The sequence below is a fragment of the Oryza glaberrima genome, chromosome 11 (genome assembly GCF_000147395.1).
Source record: "Oryza glaberrima chromosome 11, OglaRS2, whole genome shotgun sequence".
Lineage (NCBI taxonomy): Eukaryota > Viridiplantae > Streptophyta > Magnoliopsida > Poales > Poaceae > Oryza > Oryza glaberrima.
In genome coordinates this window covers 22,036,069-22,053,333 of record NC_068336.1, presented here as the reverse complement: position 1 = coordinate 22,053,333, position 17,265 = coordinate 22,036,069, and the positions used below count along the sequence as shown (strand labels likewise).

General features: G+C 43.5%; 2 protein-coding genes and 1 long non-coding RNA gene across 9 annotated transcripts; 1 reads left to right on the top strand and 2 right to left on the bottom strand.

Moving 5' to 3' along the window:
- Window positions 1–2,871: 2,871 nt before the first annotated feature.
- On the bottom strand, window positions 2,872–10,227 carry LOC127753809 (disease resistance protein PIK5-NP-like). 6 transcript variants are annotated; one of them, XM_052279240.1, is made up of 4 exons: window positions 8,447–10,227; window positions 5,695–8,332; window positions 5,319–5,510; window positions 2,872–5,205 (listed from the first exon to the last, which is right to left on the bottom strand). In XM_052279240.1, the coding sequence occupies exons 1-2, from the start codon at window positions 9,247–9,249 to the stop codon at window positions 6,214–6,216; spliced, it is 2,922 nt and encodes a 973-aa protein (XP_052135200.1). In that variant the 5' UTR covers window positions 9,250–10,227; the 3' UTR covers window positions 2,872–5,205; window positions 5,319–5,510; window positions 5,695–6,213. The 6 variants fall into 6 exon arrangements, with proteins under 6 accessions (XP_052135200.1, XP_052135197.1, XP_052135199.1 ...); XM_052279237.1 differs by having other exon boundaries at window positions 5,319–5,503; XM_052279239.1 differs by having other exon boundaries at window positions 5,744–8,332.
- Window positions 10,228–10,273: 46 nt separating this feature from the next.
- Window positions 10,274–14,220, top strand: LOC127753808 (disease resistance protein Pik-2-like). Of its 2 annotated transcripts, XM_052279234.1 has the most exons (3): window positions 10,900–11,052; window positions 11,169–11,508; window positions 11,943–14,220. In XM_052279234.1, the coding sequence occupies exons 1-3, from the start codon at window positions 11,031–11,033 to the stop codon at window positions 14,086–14,088; spliced, it is 2,508 nt and encodes an 835-aa protein (XP_052135194.1). In that variant the 5' UTR covers window positions 10,900–11,030; the 3' UTR covers window positions 14,089–14,220. The 2 variants fall into 2 exon arrangements, with proteins under 2 accessions (XP_052135193.1, XP_052135194.1); XM_052279233.1 differs by having other exon boundaries at window positions 10,274–11,508.
- LOC127753828 (uncharacterized) lies at window positions 11,039–15,452 on the bottom strand. The gene is made up of 3 exons (XR_008012705.1): window positions 15,158–15,452; window positions 11,252–11,494; window positions 11,039–11,162 (listed from the first exon to the last, which is right to left on the bottom strand). It is a non-coding gene; the product is annotated as an uncharacterized LOC127753828 (long non-coding RNA).
- Window positions 15,453–17,265: the final 1,813 nt, after the last annotated feature.

Sequence of the window (17,265 nt, the reverse complement as noted above, 5' to 3'; positions counted from 1 at the left end):
AACTTTCCTATATTGTATTTATAACTAGAAATAATACCCGTGCGTTGCAACGGGTGAGGGCTAGTTTAATCGTATTATTGTTAGATTGTCTTTTCTAAAATGTATATATAGGATTTTTATTTTGATAGTATTGATATCTAATTTGAAATCTTTATTGGGATGTTGATCATATATCCTGTACGTTATTTTTTTTAATGGTCTGGCGAGAATTATAAAGCAATTAGGAGTCCGACTTTCATTCAAAGTTAGCAAGTTTTTAAAATGATTTTTATACAACTTCTTATGTATTTTCAAAAACGAATAAACTTAAAAATAGATTTAAATACGGACGATGTATCAAAGTATCGGCGGAAACATCAAGAAATCAAGAAACACGCACCCTTTAACACCCACCGTGCACAAGAAACAAGAGTTTTACTACCTCAAATACTTTCATGCATGTATGCAAACTCAATTTGTATATATAAATGTAATAATACCACACATCAAATGAAGAGATCATGGTTATATGATTAACAATTTATTTTTTTTATTATACGATGATCAATATAAAAGGGAGGGAAGGGAGTACTAAAGTTGATTTTCACAGCTGAGTGGCAAGCAGTGTCCATCGTTGATCGTCGACTATGGTCTTTGTGAGACAAGCTTGGAAATTGGACCGGAGGACTACATTGCTGCATCGTGACATCGATAGCCGATCGGTTGGTGTGGTGTTGGGTGGTCGTTGCCATCATCTTAACTCTAGCACTATTTGCAAACAAGTCCATTCTAAGTTTTTAACTCTAGCACTGTTTGCAAACAAGTCCATTCATGTCCATACTTTTATGGAGATGGCAATGCTTGGATGAAAATGAAATTATTACTATATGGCCATCACCGGGAGAGTATTTAGGGTGTGTGTGGGTGTGGGTGTGGCTGATGGTCATGCATGCATGTTTGGTTGATGGTCATGAATGGGACCATTTATGTTTTGTTGGATATGGCGATCTAATTTTTTATTTGATTTGTATAGATAGGATGACTAAATTTCTTATTTGGTTGGAAGGATATAGCATGGATAGGATATGCCAAAAGTTAGTGGGTCACATTTGTCATATATATTTTTTTATCAAAATATAATCACCTGAGATTTTATTAAAGATTTAATTGTAACAAATATAATGGTGTAAGCAGATCATAAATTAGATAAATTGTTTAGAAGAAAAAAAAATCATTTGAAGCTTGCTAACAGAATATCAAACTAACCACAACCAATTAGAATATGACGCATCACATGTACCAAAATTGTATGACTTTATACGGTCAAATCGGCCAGATACACTCATCCAATATATTAAGAGAATATTCCCTTTTCTAGGCTGCCCTATCCATCCTGACCTCCAAATAAACATATCCATCCATCCAGTATAACTCATGTCGCTCGCCCATGCCACCCGTAGACGTGTAACGTGTTACGGGTAGCGGTGTACGGAGTCAGCCATGCATGGAGCCGGTTTTTATTTCGTCGTCCCACGAGTACCTGGGCGAAAATTTACATGACACGAGTACGGCTTCTTTATTTACTGAGGCTGTGTTTAGTTGGGGAAGAGGAAATTTTTGGGTGTCACATCAGACGTTTGACCGGATGTCGGAAGGGGTTTTCGGACACAAATGAAAAAACTAATTTCAGAACTCGCCTGGAAACCGCGAGACGAATCTTTTGAGCCTACTTAGGCCGTCATTAGCACATGTGGGTTACTGTAGCACTTATGGCTAATCATGGCCTAATTAGGCTCAAAAGATTCGTCTCGCGATTTATAGCTAAACTGTGCAATTGGTTTTTCTTTTTGTCCACATTTAATGCTTCATACATATGTCCAAAGATTCGATGTGATAGGTGAAGGGGAAAATTTTTGGGAACTAAACTGGCCCTGAGTCAGCTCACCGAGTAGTTGGGCGGTCGCGGCGGGCGGTGTGCCTACGACCACCAGAAAAACCACGCGCAAGCTGCCAATCTCACCGTGGGCCCCACATCTCAGTGTCTCGGGTACAAACCAATACGGGTAAATAACAAACAGGACGCTGCTCCCTCCCGGGAAGGGGAAACGGACGTGGCACCACACGCTGTATGACAGGTGGGGCCAGAGTTACTGGTGGGACCGAGATGTCATTGGGTGGATTAGTGGTTGTGCACGGGGGGAGTAGTAAATGCTGGGGTGGTGGTTAGTTGGCCCGCTCGCGGCCCAACTGCCAGTGGCTGGACGTGTCACTGTACGGTGGGCCCGGCCCTCCCGGGGGATTTGACACGTGCAGTACCAAACGAAGGCGATGGCTGGCTGGCTTAAGCTGCATTATGCTCGATTGATTGATTGATTGCTCGTAATATCGTACTTAGTGTATGATAGCGTCGCTCTGAGCTCAAAAATTAGGCTGAAAATGAGGTGACCAGCGAAGTTCCATCATGTGTAAGTACTCGTATAGTCGTATTTCCTCCTATAAAAACCAACCTACTGCTACGCATTATAGTACTACAAATCTGAATATATCTCTGTTCAGATCCGTTATACTCAAATATGTCATATCCAGTCTAAATTTGTTTTTTTGCATAGGGAGTAGAATATACTTCTTTCGTCCAAAAAAAGAATCTAGGACCAATATTAAAAGTTTAATAAACTCGCTAAAAAACACTCTCAAACCATCACGTGGTACTCTACAAACATTCCTACACCGCTACGTGGCGCTCTAATAAATTAGAGAAATTTATAAGAAAAAAAAACATCTACCTATTGTTTTTCATTTAATCTGGTGGATCCACTATTTTTAACTGTTTAATATAGTTTTTTTAAAAAATACCAACTATATCTTTATCTTTACTAGAAAAAAAATACATGCGCGTTGCTACGGGTAAAGCCTTACCCTTTTTTTCAATAATACAATAGCTGTTGGGAGATGAGAAATAAATTAAAACATTGGAATCGTTATACATTATAATTGAAAAGGTTAATAAAAATTATTGCTTGTTTGGGCTGAACCAGCCCCTTCTTCCTTTTCAGCCCTACTCCAGTCCGCTACATCCCTTCGCTTGGCCTGTCTCTCTTTGATCTAGCCCACAAGTGGAGCTGTAGGCCCAACTCGCATAGACTGTCTTCTCCAACCTCTAGAAGTTAGTCCCGTGCATGTTCAAAGCCAGAGCCGATCCTTCCCATAAAATTTGGCCTAAATCTTTCTCTATCTCCCAGAATTGGTTGAAATCTTTTGATCCACTCGATCTCCTCTTTTCATTTTTTCCAAAAATCGAAATGAAGCCGTAAAACTCGGGATAAAAACAATGGAAAGCTTGCCTGCCGACCATCATCGACGAATGTTAAATAGGGATTGAATTTAGCGAATTAAAGCGGGATTGAAAAAGGAAATATGCGGAAAAGGAGAAAGTACAAATACCCCCATAAACTTTAGACGAAAGTCCATCTAGCACCCTGAATTTTAAAACCAAACATTCAACCCCCTAAACTGTCAATATCGTTCATATTACCCCTAATATAGTTTTAGATTATGGTTTTGTATACTTAAACGAACAACTTTAAATAACTAATATAACATATTTGTTTATCATCACTTGTAAGTCATCAATTTATATTTATACAGTGATACATTTGTATGTCACGTGATCAAACTTATATATAAATTAGATAAAAACCACTATGCAAAACCAAATGGTAATATAAAGTTTAGGGTGTTGAATGTCCGTTTTCAAAGTTCAGGGTGTTAGACGGACTTCCATCCAGAGTTTTTTTTTTGGGGGGGTTGTATTTGGACTTTTTCCTACGGAAAATAACGAGGAAGGAGTGGGGAATCGGTTTTTTAATTAATTGGAGGAGGAAACGCACGGTAGGCGGATCAATGTGGTGGCTTGGGTTCAGCCACATTGCAGTATGTTAATTTTATGGGAAAAAAGAATTTGCAGTATTGAAAATATGAAAAGTGGTTTACCTGAGGACTAATGGAGGGGTTGACAATCGTTAGATACTTACATAGAAACTGGAAGACAAAGGGAAGATGTGATTTTTCCATTCACTCTACCATTGGCCAAACAGCCTGCTGCGCATAGGATGAACTTCGAAGTTGATCAAAGAACCAAGGGCAGGTCCTTCAATGCTTGATAACCGATCAAATAAGAGGGTTGAGGTGATAATTCCTCTGGTTTGAATTTTTCTGCTGAAAAGTAGACCGATTGGGACTAGGCCACAACCCAGCTGCCTCGCTGCAACCACTGGATTATAAAATTCATATGATACTTCAGAGTACCGGCCAGTTGAAATTCTAGTTGGAAGGATACAGGGATAGATTGGCTGATACAAATACGGCAACATATTCTATGCACACAGGTCCTCACGTGTACACACGTGCACACCAACTAAAAAATATCACCAAAAAATCTAGAAAAAATCATACACATACTTTCAATTGTATTACACCTAGGGTTAAAATCTTAACGTCAAATTCATTATATTTTAGCCGTAACAAAAAAAAACAAAAAATCTGACAGTTTTAAGGTTGCAATTTTGTCAGAATTTTATCTTTTTTGTTATTCTCTATGTAGAATGAATTTGAAGATGCGACTTTGCATGTAGATGTAATACTATTGAAAGTACATGTATGAATTTTCCTAGAATTTTTTGTGATAATTTTTAGTTAGTGTACACGGTGTGTACACGCGAGGGCCTGTGTGCATAGGATACGCTCCCTACAAATACTCCCTCCTTCCCTAAATGTTTGGCGCCGTTGACTTTTTTAAACATGTTTGACCGTTCGTCTTATTCAAAAACTTTTGTGAAATGTGTAAAACTATATGTATGCATAAAAATATATTTAATAATAAATCAAATGATAGGAAAATAATTAATAATTACTTAAATTTTTTGAATAAGATAAACGGTCAAACATTTTTAAAAAAGTCAACGGCGTCAAACATTTTGGGATGGAGGGAGTATATTTCTGGCTCTAGGATCATTCTCATCATTGACATCGTCCATTCTCATATCAGTGGGGAGCTCATAAAGAATTGACATCGGTGTAGGGATACCATATTCTTGCACTTTCTGGGAAAACCACTATAGAAGTGATCGAACCAAACTTGAAATTCTTCAGGGAAAACTGAAGCTGCCTCTCCATAAGACATGCATCGGCAGAATGTCTTATCGTCTTCCTCGGCATGGTTTGCGTTTACTGAAAAAAAAAAAGAGAAAATATTTAGGAATGGTTTACCTTTTAACTACCAGATCGCCAAGTTCTGACCTCTTGGCTCTGGGACGTGCAAACGGGAGGGAGGTCTTCTTCACCTTCCGCTTCGACGCCCACGCGAAGCTCCGTGGAGTTTGCCATCGGCAACGTCCCCCACTGCGCAGGTCAAGCGCATCGCCGAGGACCCCGATGACCATAAGGCGCGTCTCCTTTGCACTATCTCCACAGTCTCCTTCCGGTAACTGGAAGCTTCTGGATGTGTGCATTCTGATTTCTGAAGGGCCTGTTCACTTTGATGATATTTTCAACCTTATTAAATTTTGGTAAAGTTACTTAAAAAAATGGCTACATTTAGTTTGTTGCTAAATTTTAGTAACTATATAAGAAATTCTGCCAAAATTTTAGTATAGTTGTCAAAATTTCGGCAATGCCAAAATTTGGTAAGATTTTTTTTGGCATCAAAGTGAACATCACCGTCATCGTGGAAGACGAGAACGAGAGAGTCGAGCAGTCTGCATCCCACCTATTAATCCTCCCCTTGATGCCAGTAATCATCACGAGAAGAGACTCCTCCGACTCTGCATTCACACCATGGCATTATATTGGTATTAAACCAAAATTTTGTCACTATCAATTAATTTAATTGGTAGGGTAGAGAACCAAATAGATCCAAGGTTTTTTTTTTATATCAAAGTGAACAGGCCCTGTATATGCTGCTACGGCCGCTGCAGCTACAAAATCGCTGCACCGGTGTCGGAGCCGGAGGCTCGTCCTCAACATCGATCCTCTGTTTTCCCCGATGTCAGACTCAGCAGATGCCGAAGCACAATGGCAGGAATACAGGTTGTGAGAGTAAAGATCAGTGAGGCTGACTCAGCCATCCACGCGTGCCATCCTAGTCAACACATGCCAGATTAGCCGTCTGTGTTACTGTTCATGGGATCTCGATTTCATTTTCACCTTCAATTTCTTCTCTCTCGCTTTGGATCTGTGTTACTGTCCTCGTGTCCACATCAGCTGATGAACATCATTCTTGGTTCCACTTTCCGTCGCCCTGTATCTCTGGGTCAATATCGTCTGTCTGCCATTGATAACAAGGTCGATTTGGCCGGGATGCCTGGCAAGCTGTTTTCTCACCGCCCCCACCGTCATCTTGACGTTAGAGCTATTCTTGCACCATTTGCTGTAACAGATTACTACCTCCGTGATCTTTGGGAGCTTAGTGAGGCCTGATGGAACAGCACTCACTTGATTTACAGAGCCTGAGCAGATTTTCAGTTGTAGATAATTGAGCATCGGCATGGCTCCTCGTTTGAAAGTCAGCCATGGCACAGGGCAATCAAGGGAGAATCTCTCAAGACAACCGAACCACTCGCTTTCGATCACCATCCCTTCTTCGGGAACGAACTCCAAGCCTAATATGAGACACTTCAAGCAGCGCAAAGATCCGAGGATCTTGACATCATCTGGCTCTAATTTACAGACGGTGATCTGCAAGAAAGCGAGATGCTCAAGTCCTCTAATCCATTGGGGAACACTGACAAATCTTCCGGTGGTTACTTTGAATTTCTTAAGTTCCTTGGGTGGATCACTTAGAGAACCCAGGAACTCCATGGAGCATCCACGCGCACAATGAATTGTTAGAGACCTGAGTTCCATGCATTTTTTGATGGATGACCGTAGAGCCTCTCGGTAGGCTTCATCAGTGCTTTGATGAAGGGACCATATTATTGCAAGCACCCTCAAGGAGTTCTGACAACCGAGAGCATCCACGAAGCTTGCAGGGTATTCACTTAAATCAACAGTTGCCAGTGTAAACAGTTGAAGATTTGTCATGAGAGTGTGCGGTATCTTTGTTACTACTACTGTCTCATCAGGGTTGATCATTCCATCACCTCCAATGAGAAGAGTTCTGAAACGGAGGTATAACACCTCAATTTGTTCGGGCACCTGACTTATCTGTGTGCATCTTAGGTCCAGCATGCGCAAACATGATAGCTCGCACAGTTCTGACGGGAGCTCAGCTATGTGTGTGCGGCTGACGTCCAATGTGTTCAGAATGCGCAGCTCCTTGATCTCCGGTGGGAGCTTGCTGACCCTAGTGCGTCTGATGCTAAGATAGGTCAACAAAAACATTTTGCATATCTGCAGCAGATCCTCATCCTTCAAATTCTCCCAACCTTGAAGATCCAACACAACCAGATAGCTAAACTTGTTCATGGGGACTGCTGTTCGGTCTACTACACCAGATACCAGTAGTGAACGAGTATGAGACAGATCCATTTGTTGCAGCATTGCTGGGAGCCTTGGATCTGCATTATGGAGAGCTAGACGGCGTGCTGTCCGAGCCATGTTGCCATCGTCTGTCACTGAAGACAGAGTTGTGCTGGTAAAAACATAGCCCTTCTCTGCTGCTTTGGAGGCAAGAAACTTGTGCATGAAAGGATTGACCTGCCACTGGCATAACTCGTCTTCATCGAGATTGAGTCCACAATTTTCTGCTACTGGGCTGATGATGTTCATGTCAACCATCTCGGTGAAAGACATCTTTGCTTGTTCCATATCTACTTTTAACCCTGAATGAATACCGGCCAGCCCTTCCTCTAGCCATTTCATGGCAAAATGATTCTTATCGAACACGTATCCTTGTGGAAACATGCTTAAGTAGAGCGACGGCCTCAATGTATCGTTGTACTTGAATGATAACTTTTGTCCAAACCGTTTCAGCAGCAGGCGGGCTTGTTCCTCCGCAGGAACTGCAGAGCTTTCGTGTTGTGGTTGATGTTGTTTCAACCATTCAGCCATAGAAGTTACGTACAATGGTATTCCTCCACATATCTTCGAGATTTCTTCACATAGTAGCTTCAGATTGTCTGGTGGGCAATAATCCATAGAACCAAAAGCTTTTGTGCGAAGCAACCTATCTGAATTTGAGTCACTTAGAGGCTTCATGGTATGCACCTCACCATCATAATTAGAATTACAGAAGTTGGCAATCAATTCATTGCGGGTTGTAAGCAATATTCGGCTCCCGCAGTGATTGGTAGGAAATGCATCATTGATTATTCCCCAATCCGAGTCCTTGCTTATATCATCAATTAAAATGAAGTACCTGAAGAACATCACTAAGAGAAAAAAAGATTAATTAAGCTCGATCTGAATCGTTGAATACATGATAGAACGATCAATGGACAGCTCCATTAAACAGTGGTGCGTGGCTTTTTACCTCTTATACTGGAGGTGTTTCCATATGTGGGCAGCCAACTCCTCGTTAGTTTCTGATTCTGAGTTGTGAGATGATGATGATTCCTCCAGGTCTGTGATCTGCGAGAGGATGCTGCGAAGAAAAAGCCTGGTCCTGACGGGCTCACGCCTTCGGGAGAGGTTGGCGATAGCGCAGAACTCGAAATACTTAGGTTGGCACCGGACTCGACTGTGGACCTCCATGGCAAGAGCGGTCTTGCCCACTCCGATAGGTCCAACTATGGCCATGAATTGGAGGCTGGTCTCAGCGTTCATGAGCCACCTGAGCAGCTTCTTTGCCGGGCCTTTGATGCCAACAAGATGATCGCCACCAGCCACGCCCTCTGGTGGTGGTGGGTGGGATCTTAGGTGCTTACACATGCAGGGATCCTCGGCGGCGAGGTGCAGTTGGTGCGCCTCCTCCTGGAATTGGCTGTACAAATCCATGCCCATACGTCGTCGGACTCGGAAGCACCGCGTGGCTCTCCGCAGCAGCACGAAGCGTGTTGGCGGGTGGTGGTCAGCTTCTCCGTGATTAGCCATGAGGTGCTCGATTTCGCTGGCCAGTCGCCTCAATTCTTGCAGCCAGGTCTGACGATCGTGGCCGTCAACGCCATGAGATGGCGTCGGCGGCGTCCTCAGCGATCTGACAATGGCGGCCAGCTCCATCTCCATGAACGCGAAACAGTGCCTCTCGCGGTCGTCGGTGAGCTGTCCGGCCGCAAGCTTCGTCGAGATTGTCGTGAGGTAGTAGTCGAAATACTTCAACAATTGCTCATGCTCCATGATCCCCGGCGCCCCCTGCTAGCCTGCTGGAGTAGACTGCAACGAGAGGGAAGGGGTCGCTCCGCCTTGGTCGTCGGCAAGTATACGCTTGAGAAAACGATGGGAGATTGTATTCCCTTACCGGATCGGAAGGAAGAGCAGAGGAAGAGAGGCGGCGCCGCACACGCCCCACGATTATCTGAAATTTTCTGGAGGATTTTGGACACGAGTTTGGGGATTGGAGATGACAAGAGAGTGAGAAGGTATTTTCTACCCTCTTGGCGCGTGGAGAGTCCTGGGATCGAACGGCTCGCTTGTTCTACCCTCTAGGCGCAGCGTGAGGACTGACGAGGACGCACGTGCCGCCCTTGTGTTTTAACGGATGAGATCTGGTGAATATGATTCTTCTTCTTTTTTTTTTTCTCTTCTCCCGTATTTATCTCGGTTAGATGCGAGTAAAAAAAAAATTACTACTCAGACTTGGTTTAGTTCCCTAATTCTTCAAACTTTCAACTTTTCCATTGCAACGGAACTTTCCTATATACACAAACTTCCAACTTTTCCGTCGCATCGTTCCAATTGCAATTAAACTTTTAATTTTGGCGTGAACTAAACACACCCTCAGTTCGATTGGAATCAACCGATCCATATAGGTGGGGGCGCGAGGAGCCGAGGACTCAATATAGGATTGAGAAAGGAAAATAAATGAAGTGTGAAGAAAGAATAGCTATGATGCAATATTGCCCTTTGAAGGGTGAGATATTATTTTCCAATCTCATTTAACAAACAAAGCTTAAAGGATATGAGGCGAACTGTTTAGTTAGACAACTAGGATGCTGTTTAGTCAACTCCCTCATATATCCGCCAATTAGAGCAAGTATAATAGCAGGCTATAAGCCAGCTATAAACATATTTTAAAGATATAAAGGAAGAGAGAGAAGAACAGCAGCCAACTGCAGCATAAACTCCAAGACGTAATGTGTGTATGATAGGTGGGATTAAGTATTAATAGTATTGCAAGCAACTTATGAATTGGCTATTACATTAATTACAGATGATTTGAAGTTAGTAGTGGGCTATATTATTAAACTTGCTATTACATTGGCTGTAAACTTCGAGAACCGAAGGCACAACAACCCCACCAGCCACCAACCATCATCATCACGGCATCATGACTGTCCCACTCGGTCAATCCCGCCAGCTGGACGGGGTCCTGGCCAGTGGGCACTGGGGTTCCAAACATCCAATTCTCCACCGTTTCTTACTTTCCGATCAGGTTCCTACTCCGGTATTCCCCGACAGCCACTGGCGATTTCTTCTCGCCGTCGCCGAAGCCATATCCTACGAGGAGGTTACGACTAGAGAGAGAATTGTGGCGTGGGGGAATCACTGAAACGGAAGCTGGTCGATCATGGATCTGGTGGTCGGCGCGTCGAGCGGCGCCGTGAAGTCCCTCGTCAGCAAGCTGGGCAGCCTCCTCGCGCAGGAGTACACCCTCATCTCCGGCGTCCGCGACGACATCCAGTACATCAACGACGAGCTCGCCAGCATGCAGGCCTTCCTCAGCAGGCTCAAGCGGGACGTCGCCCACGACGAGCAGCGTCAGGACTGGATGAAGCAGGTGCGCGAGGTCGCCTACGACATCGAGGACTGCGTCGACGACGTCCGCCACCGCCTCGGCGGCGAGCCCCGCGGGACCGGCACAGTTGTCTCCCTCAAGAGGACGTGGTACCTGCTCACCACGCTGTACCAGCGCCGCTGCATCGCCGCCGACATCGGCAACCTCAAGCGCCGCGCGCAGCATGTCAGCGAACGGCGCACAAGGTACGGGGTGGAGAACCTCCCAGCAAACGCAAATGGTGGCGGCAACAACAACTCCGGCTCTCCCAGAGACCATCCAGCTCCTCTCCCCCGGCTGATTGGCACCGTTGAACCTGTAGGCATGGACGACGCCATGAACGACCTTCAAAGATGGTTCATGGTCTCCAAGCAGAACGGCCAGCAGCAGAGTCAAATCAGTTACCTTGCCATCGTCGGATCGGGTGGGCTTGGCAAAACCACACTCGCAATGTCATTTTACCGCAAGTTTGGAGACGAGTTTGATTCCAGAGCGTTCATGCTCGCGTCGCAGAAGTTTCATCTCCCAACAGTTTTGAGAAGCCTAGTCAGCCAGTTCCATCAGAAGCAGGTCAGTGCTTCTCAGGATGCTCTCCACGGAATTGAGGAATGGGGAGTTGAAGCGCTCAAGAAGAAGCTAGCTGATCAACTACATGGCAAGAGGTATAGATCTTGGCTTTGTTATATTTATTTCATTCCTTCACAAGTTTTTAGTAATGAAATAGCAATACCAAATTTGAATTATGATAGTTACTGATTTGGATAATGGGTACTTCCTCTGTTCACAGGTAACAGTCGTTTCGGATACAAATGGTCTACAAACCGCAACTTTTGAACAGAAATTTTATTGTATATATTTATTAAATCCAATAACTTTATGCAGAATAGAAAAAAAAATATTGATACCCAAGTTGAAAAGGTTTGACAATATGTTTTGTGCCTGGGATGAATACTACTCCCTTCGTTCTTTTAAGTTGAAATATTAAACGAAGAAGGTAGTATAGAATGTTATTTATAGAGTAACTTTACGGTACCTTCTCAAGTACCGTGAAATCACTCTATTTACAACTACTTACTTCTAAACAATTCTTGAACAGGTACCATATCTTGATTGATGACATATGGTCTGTATCAGCATGGGAAAGTATTAGGGATTCATTACCTAAGAATGATAAGGGTAGTTGCGTAATTGTGACTACCAGGTTTAACTCTGTAGCTGAAGCCTGCCGCCGTCAAAATGGTCATGTGCACAAGCTCAAACAGCTCGATCTAGAGAACTCCTACAATTTGTTTCTTCAGATAATATCTGCTAATGATCTGTGTCCCAGTAGACCCATTAACGTTAGCATTATCATGAGGATATGTGGAGGTCTGCCTTTGGCCATTGTAGTAGTAGCAGGGCTGATTGCTAGTAAACTGAAATCGAAGATTGACCTGACATTGGATCAGCATTTGGTTGATGTAGATGAGGCTTTAAGTGCAGAGTTGGGAAACAATCTTACCACAGAAGTAGTGCAGATAATTAACCACTGCTACAAAAATCTGCCACCTGATCTTAAGACATGTTTGCTCTACTTGAGTACATTTCCGAAGGGCCGCAATATTAGCAGGAAACGTTTGATAAGAAGATGGATTGCTGAAGGATTTGTTACTGAGAAACATGGGCAGACGGCAGAGGAAGTTGCAGAAGACAACTTCAATGAACTCATTGGCAGGAACTTGATTCGGCCTATCAACAACAGCAGCAATGGGAAGGTGAAGAGCTGTCAAATTCATGACATGGTCCTTGAGTACATTGTCTCCAAATCTGGTGATGAGAATTTCATCACTGTTATTGGTAGCCACTGGCAGACACCATTTCCAAGCTACAAAGTGCGACGGTTGTCTGTCCATAAAAGTGATCGGCAAGAAACTGTGCTAGTAGAGAGGATGAAGTTATCGCATGTCCGATCCTTGACTGTATTGGAGAGTTTCAAAGCTCTTCATTCTACTATGCTCAAATTCCAGATACTGCAGGTGTTGGATCTTGAAGGATGCAAGGACTTGTCATCAAACCAGCTCAAGAAAATATGTAATATGCATCAGATGAAGTACCTAAGCTTGCGTGGGACGGAAATCCACAAGATACCGAAGAAAATAGGCAGGCTGGAGTATTTGGAGGTACTTGACATAAGGGACACAGATGTCACAAACTTGCCTGCATCAGTGGAGAGGCTTCAACGAATGGTCCATCTATTGGCTGGCAATAAAACCAAGCGAAGGGCATTGAGATTAACTGAAGGAATCACAAAGATGACAACTATACAGACACTGTCTGGGATTGAGATCTCTGGAAGGTCAACCAAGAAAGCAGCTAGGGAGCAGGCACAAGTTATGGAAGTCATCAGAGATGCTTCAACCACCGATGCCAAGGATGGAGATATCACAGGCTTGCAAGGTACCCATAAGGAAGGCAGCAAGGTGGATATGCCAAAACAGTTGCGTCCGCTAGCAGCTTTGGAGAAGCTCACCAACCTTAAGAAACTTGCCATTTACAGGCTTGTTAATTTCCAAGCAAAAGATGATGAATTGCTGCTCTCTGCTATTGAGCATTTGAGCAGTTGTTCTCTCAAGTTTCTTGCAATTGATGACAGTTTCACAGGCTTCCTTAACAGATCACTGAGTTCTTCACAAGCACAACCAGAACACCTTTACACCCTTGAGCTTTCTGGCAGCTTGTTTAAAGTGCCAGAATGGATTGACCGCTTACACAACCTTGAGAAGCTTACTCTGTCCTTGACTTCACTTACGACAGATACTTTGGTGACTCTTAGTAGGCTTCCTGAGCTTTTCTCTCTCATTTTTTCACTTGATGCAGCAAAGGATATTTCAAATATCCTCAAAACTGTGCATAAGAATACATTGGAGTCAGGAGGTAAAATCTTTGTGCCAGATGGGGGGTTTACAAAGCTGAGGTTGCTGTGTTTTACAGCACCAGTGCTACCACCCCTGAGCTTCCTCGAAGGGGCAATGCCAGAGCTTCAGAGGCTTGAGCTGAGGTTCAGAATCATTGAGTGTGTATACGGCCTGGAAAACCTTTCAAGTCTCCAACAGGTATTTCTGACCTTTAGCAGCCAGGCACCTGAAGATGCGAAAGAGAAGGTCTCTCAGATCAAAGGACTGGCAAGCAAGATTCGAAAGGCTGATTCCTCCAACATTAGTGTGGTGATAGATGAGTACAACGAATTATCAAAAGAACAATAGATTACCTAGTCATAATCTCCACAGTTGGAGGGAACTAGTGTGTTATCGATGTGTTGTACACACCTACTCCATCTGTAGTCTTTTTTGTTTTATGATTTTGTGATCTATTTACAAATTTCTGTATTGTTGTTTTGTTGAGCTGTGGCATCTTTGTTTCATCTGCTGTAATCCCAAAACTCTGCTAGTGTAAAAAAAAAGTCTTCTGTTTTCCTAAGAAAACTAATCAATATAAAGGTGTTTTACCAATTCTAATAATATTGGCCTACTTAAAGATGCTATTTATTTGGCTCGCAAATTTGAACTTAAAACAAATATCTGTTTTCAGTCTCTAATGGGGTTCACTGATCCCTGACAATTAATTATTGCCTGTAGAAGGATTCACTAATCCAAGTAGCTGCCAAAAATATTTTAAACCAAATTTAATTTTTGGTAATTCCAGAATTCTAATTAGTTCCTCTCAAGAAAATGAATTCTAGTTAACCGTGTGTAACTTGTGTTTATTCTAGTCAACAATGCGTGTAACATGTATTTGTTTCTACATCGAAATATTCCATAAGAAAAAAAATACCTTACTGGAATCAACTTGTATAGTTTCTCGATTTAATTTTCAACACTAGGAGTTCTGCAGTTTTTTATTTCACTGGAGTGTAACATTTTATAATTTATCTATTCCTACATTCCATCTGTTTTACTAAATCCCGATATGACAATATATCACACCCTCACAGACGTGATCAAATCAACCGTCTTAACTAAATATCAATTTTAGTTTTTCTCTGTAATTTTAATCAGGTGGTTGTGGAACTGTCAACATCGCCAATTCAATTAATTTTTTTTATGTTGCTCATTCTGCAATTTCAGTTCATCTGGTGTGTAGTTTCCTAGCTTGCTCTGCATCAACCTAGTCGATTAAATTACTCCCTTATTATTCTTTTGATAATGACCTCTACATCCAGGATGTATCAGACCATAAATTACTCCCTTGCGTTCCTAGCCACCACTAAGCGTAGCGTAGATGAGCAAAATAAGAAAAATGAATCAATCATGTGTTCGCATCAAGATGAAATACCTGGTGAGCCGTGGTCCTCCTGATGAGCCGTGGTGCTCGGCCTGCCGCGGCCGTCGACCTGCCGATGGTTGGGTGTAGCCCGACGAAGGAAGATGTGAAAAGGGGATCCCACCATGGGGGAGGAGGTCGATGCGCGGAGATGTAGCGGCGGCGGCGGCGTGGACGATACAGGGATGCCGTGCCAGCGCGTGGGCAGGAGGTGGAGAAGGGAGGAGCCGCCGGCGGCGGCGGCGGCGGGAGGATGTGCGCTGTGTCCCTCAGGTGGCCGCAGCGGAGGAGGAAGGAAAGGCGGAGCAGATCCGACGGCCCAGATTGGTCTTGCGACATTGGGCCTTCAGATGTCCTGCCATGATTGCATCACCCTTAAATGGGCCTCCTAAATGGGCTTCCGATTTTGTTGGCTATGTGGGCTGTAATTTTGTTGGGCCTTCACATTTGTGGGCTTCCAATAGCCATGGTGTCATACTGTCGTCATGTAATCCGTGGTGAGAGATGCTCGCTCGCCGTTGCCGTGGCCTCCGCCGCCGCTCTCCCCTTTCTCCCACCTTTTTCTACGATTCCATCTCCAGTCCGGTGACCAGAGAAGGGGAAGAAGGAAAGCCGAGCAGATCTGACGGCACAGATTAGTTGGCGCTCTCTCACGCGAGTCATACACCGCCCTGCTTTTTGCAATGCGTCGAGTGGGCGAACAGGGTTGTTGGTCTTGGGCTGGAGACCTGGAGATTCGGCTACGCGCACAAGGTGTTCGACGGAATGACGCACAACTTTCTAGCAGCCAAACTATCTTCTGTTCTGGTCAGTGTTGTTCTACTTCGATCTTACACTCAGTCTTGAGTCAATTTATATTGCAATACATTCCACAAGTTTGAACTGTATAGCTCGAATTCGGAGCTTCAGGTTTAGTTTGGACTTTCAGGTAGAAAATTGCGACTCCATGACAGTGTGACACACTAGGGAAATAAGGAATGTAAATCAAATCATACTTTACAGCAGGTAACATCATAGTAAACACGTTGTCTCGGAGAGGTTACTGACTTACATGCATGCCGGTGCACATCATAGTAAAACTTTTCTTATAACCTTTTCTTCCTATCTTAATTACATTGAATGACCTCCTTCGGGCTTCGGTCATTCCGGCAAACTTACATGCATGCCGCACCTTAGGTGCAGCTACAGCAATAGATTAGACTGATACATAGCCCTGGTTGGCCTGATTCACAATAGTACTGAAGAGAACAAAAAAAGGCACAACAGCGACACGCATAACTGAATGTGCATGACATATATCACAATGACATAATTTATAACTATAGATACATGACACAATGTAAAGTTTATAAATGCCAGTGGCTAACAGTAATACAGAAACGGAAGCGAGCGGCAAGTTGCGTTTCTTGGCTGTTCTGGTCTGCTATTATAGGCTGAAGAAGCAGCATCAAGATGGAATTTGTCTAATAAACAGGTGCTAACTACATGCAGTATCATTGCTACGAACAATTACTGATTAACTGATTGATTACCTTGCCTTGGGAGCTATGTGTGAATATCGATTTCACCTTGAATTTTGATTTCTCATTGCCTTCTCATCAGTTGCTAGGAATTTCAATTTCTCGTTGCCTTCTCATCAGTTGCCCTCTCTGCCCCCACAGGCCTCGTCCAATGCTTCAATGTCTTCTTGTTTGCCATTGATGACAAGGTTGATCAGGCCGTCAGGATGCCTGGCAACCTATTGTCTCACTGCATCAACTGTCATCTTGATGCTTGAGCTATTGCCACACCGTTCACTATAATAGATGACTACCTCCGTGAATCCGTGATGCTCCGGAGATTGGCAAGGCCCAATGGAAAAGCGTTCACTTGATTCATTGGGACTGAGCAAATATTTAGTTGCAGGTACTCAAGTATCGGCATGGTCCCTTCTTTAAAAGTTAGCCATGGAACAGGGCAATCAAGGGAGAACCTCTAAAGACCTCCGAACACCTTGCCTTCAATCACCATCTCTTTTTCGAGAATGAAGTCCAAGTCTAGTATAATGCAGTTCAACCCTGCAAGTGCCCGAGGATCTTGACATCATTTGACTCAAGTTTACAGAGTGTGATATGCAAGAA

Excerpts from the sequence above, each read along its gene's own strand:
- LOC127753809 (XM_052279236.1), bottom strand. The coding sequence starts at position 9,249 with ATGGAGCATGAGCAATTGTTGAAGTATTTCGACTACTACCTCACGACA. Across the intron at positions 8,333-8,446 it reads AAACACCTCCAGTATAAGAG|GTACTTCATTTTAATTGATG; the intron begins GTAAAAAGCCAC and ends GATGTTCTTCAG.
- LOC127753808 (XM_052279233.1), top strand. The coding sequence starts at position 10,640 with ATGGATCTGGTGGTCGGCGCGTCGAGCGGCGCCGTGAAGTCCCTCGTC. Across the intron at positions 11,509-11,942 it reads GATCAACTACATGGCAAGAG|GTACCATATCTTGATTGATG; the intron begins GTATAGATCTTG and ends ATTCTTGAACAG.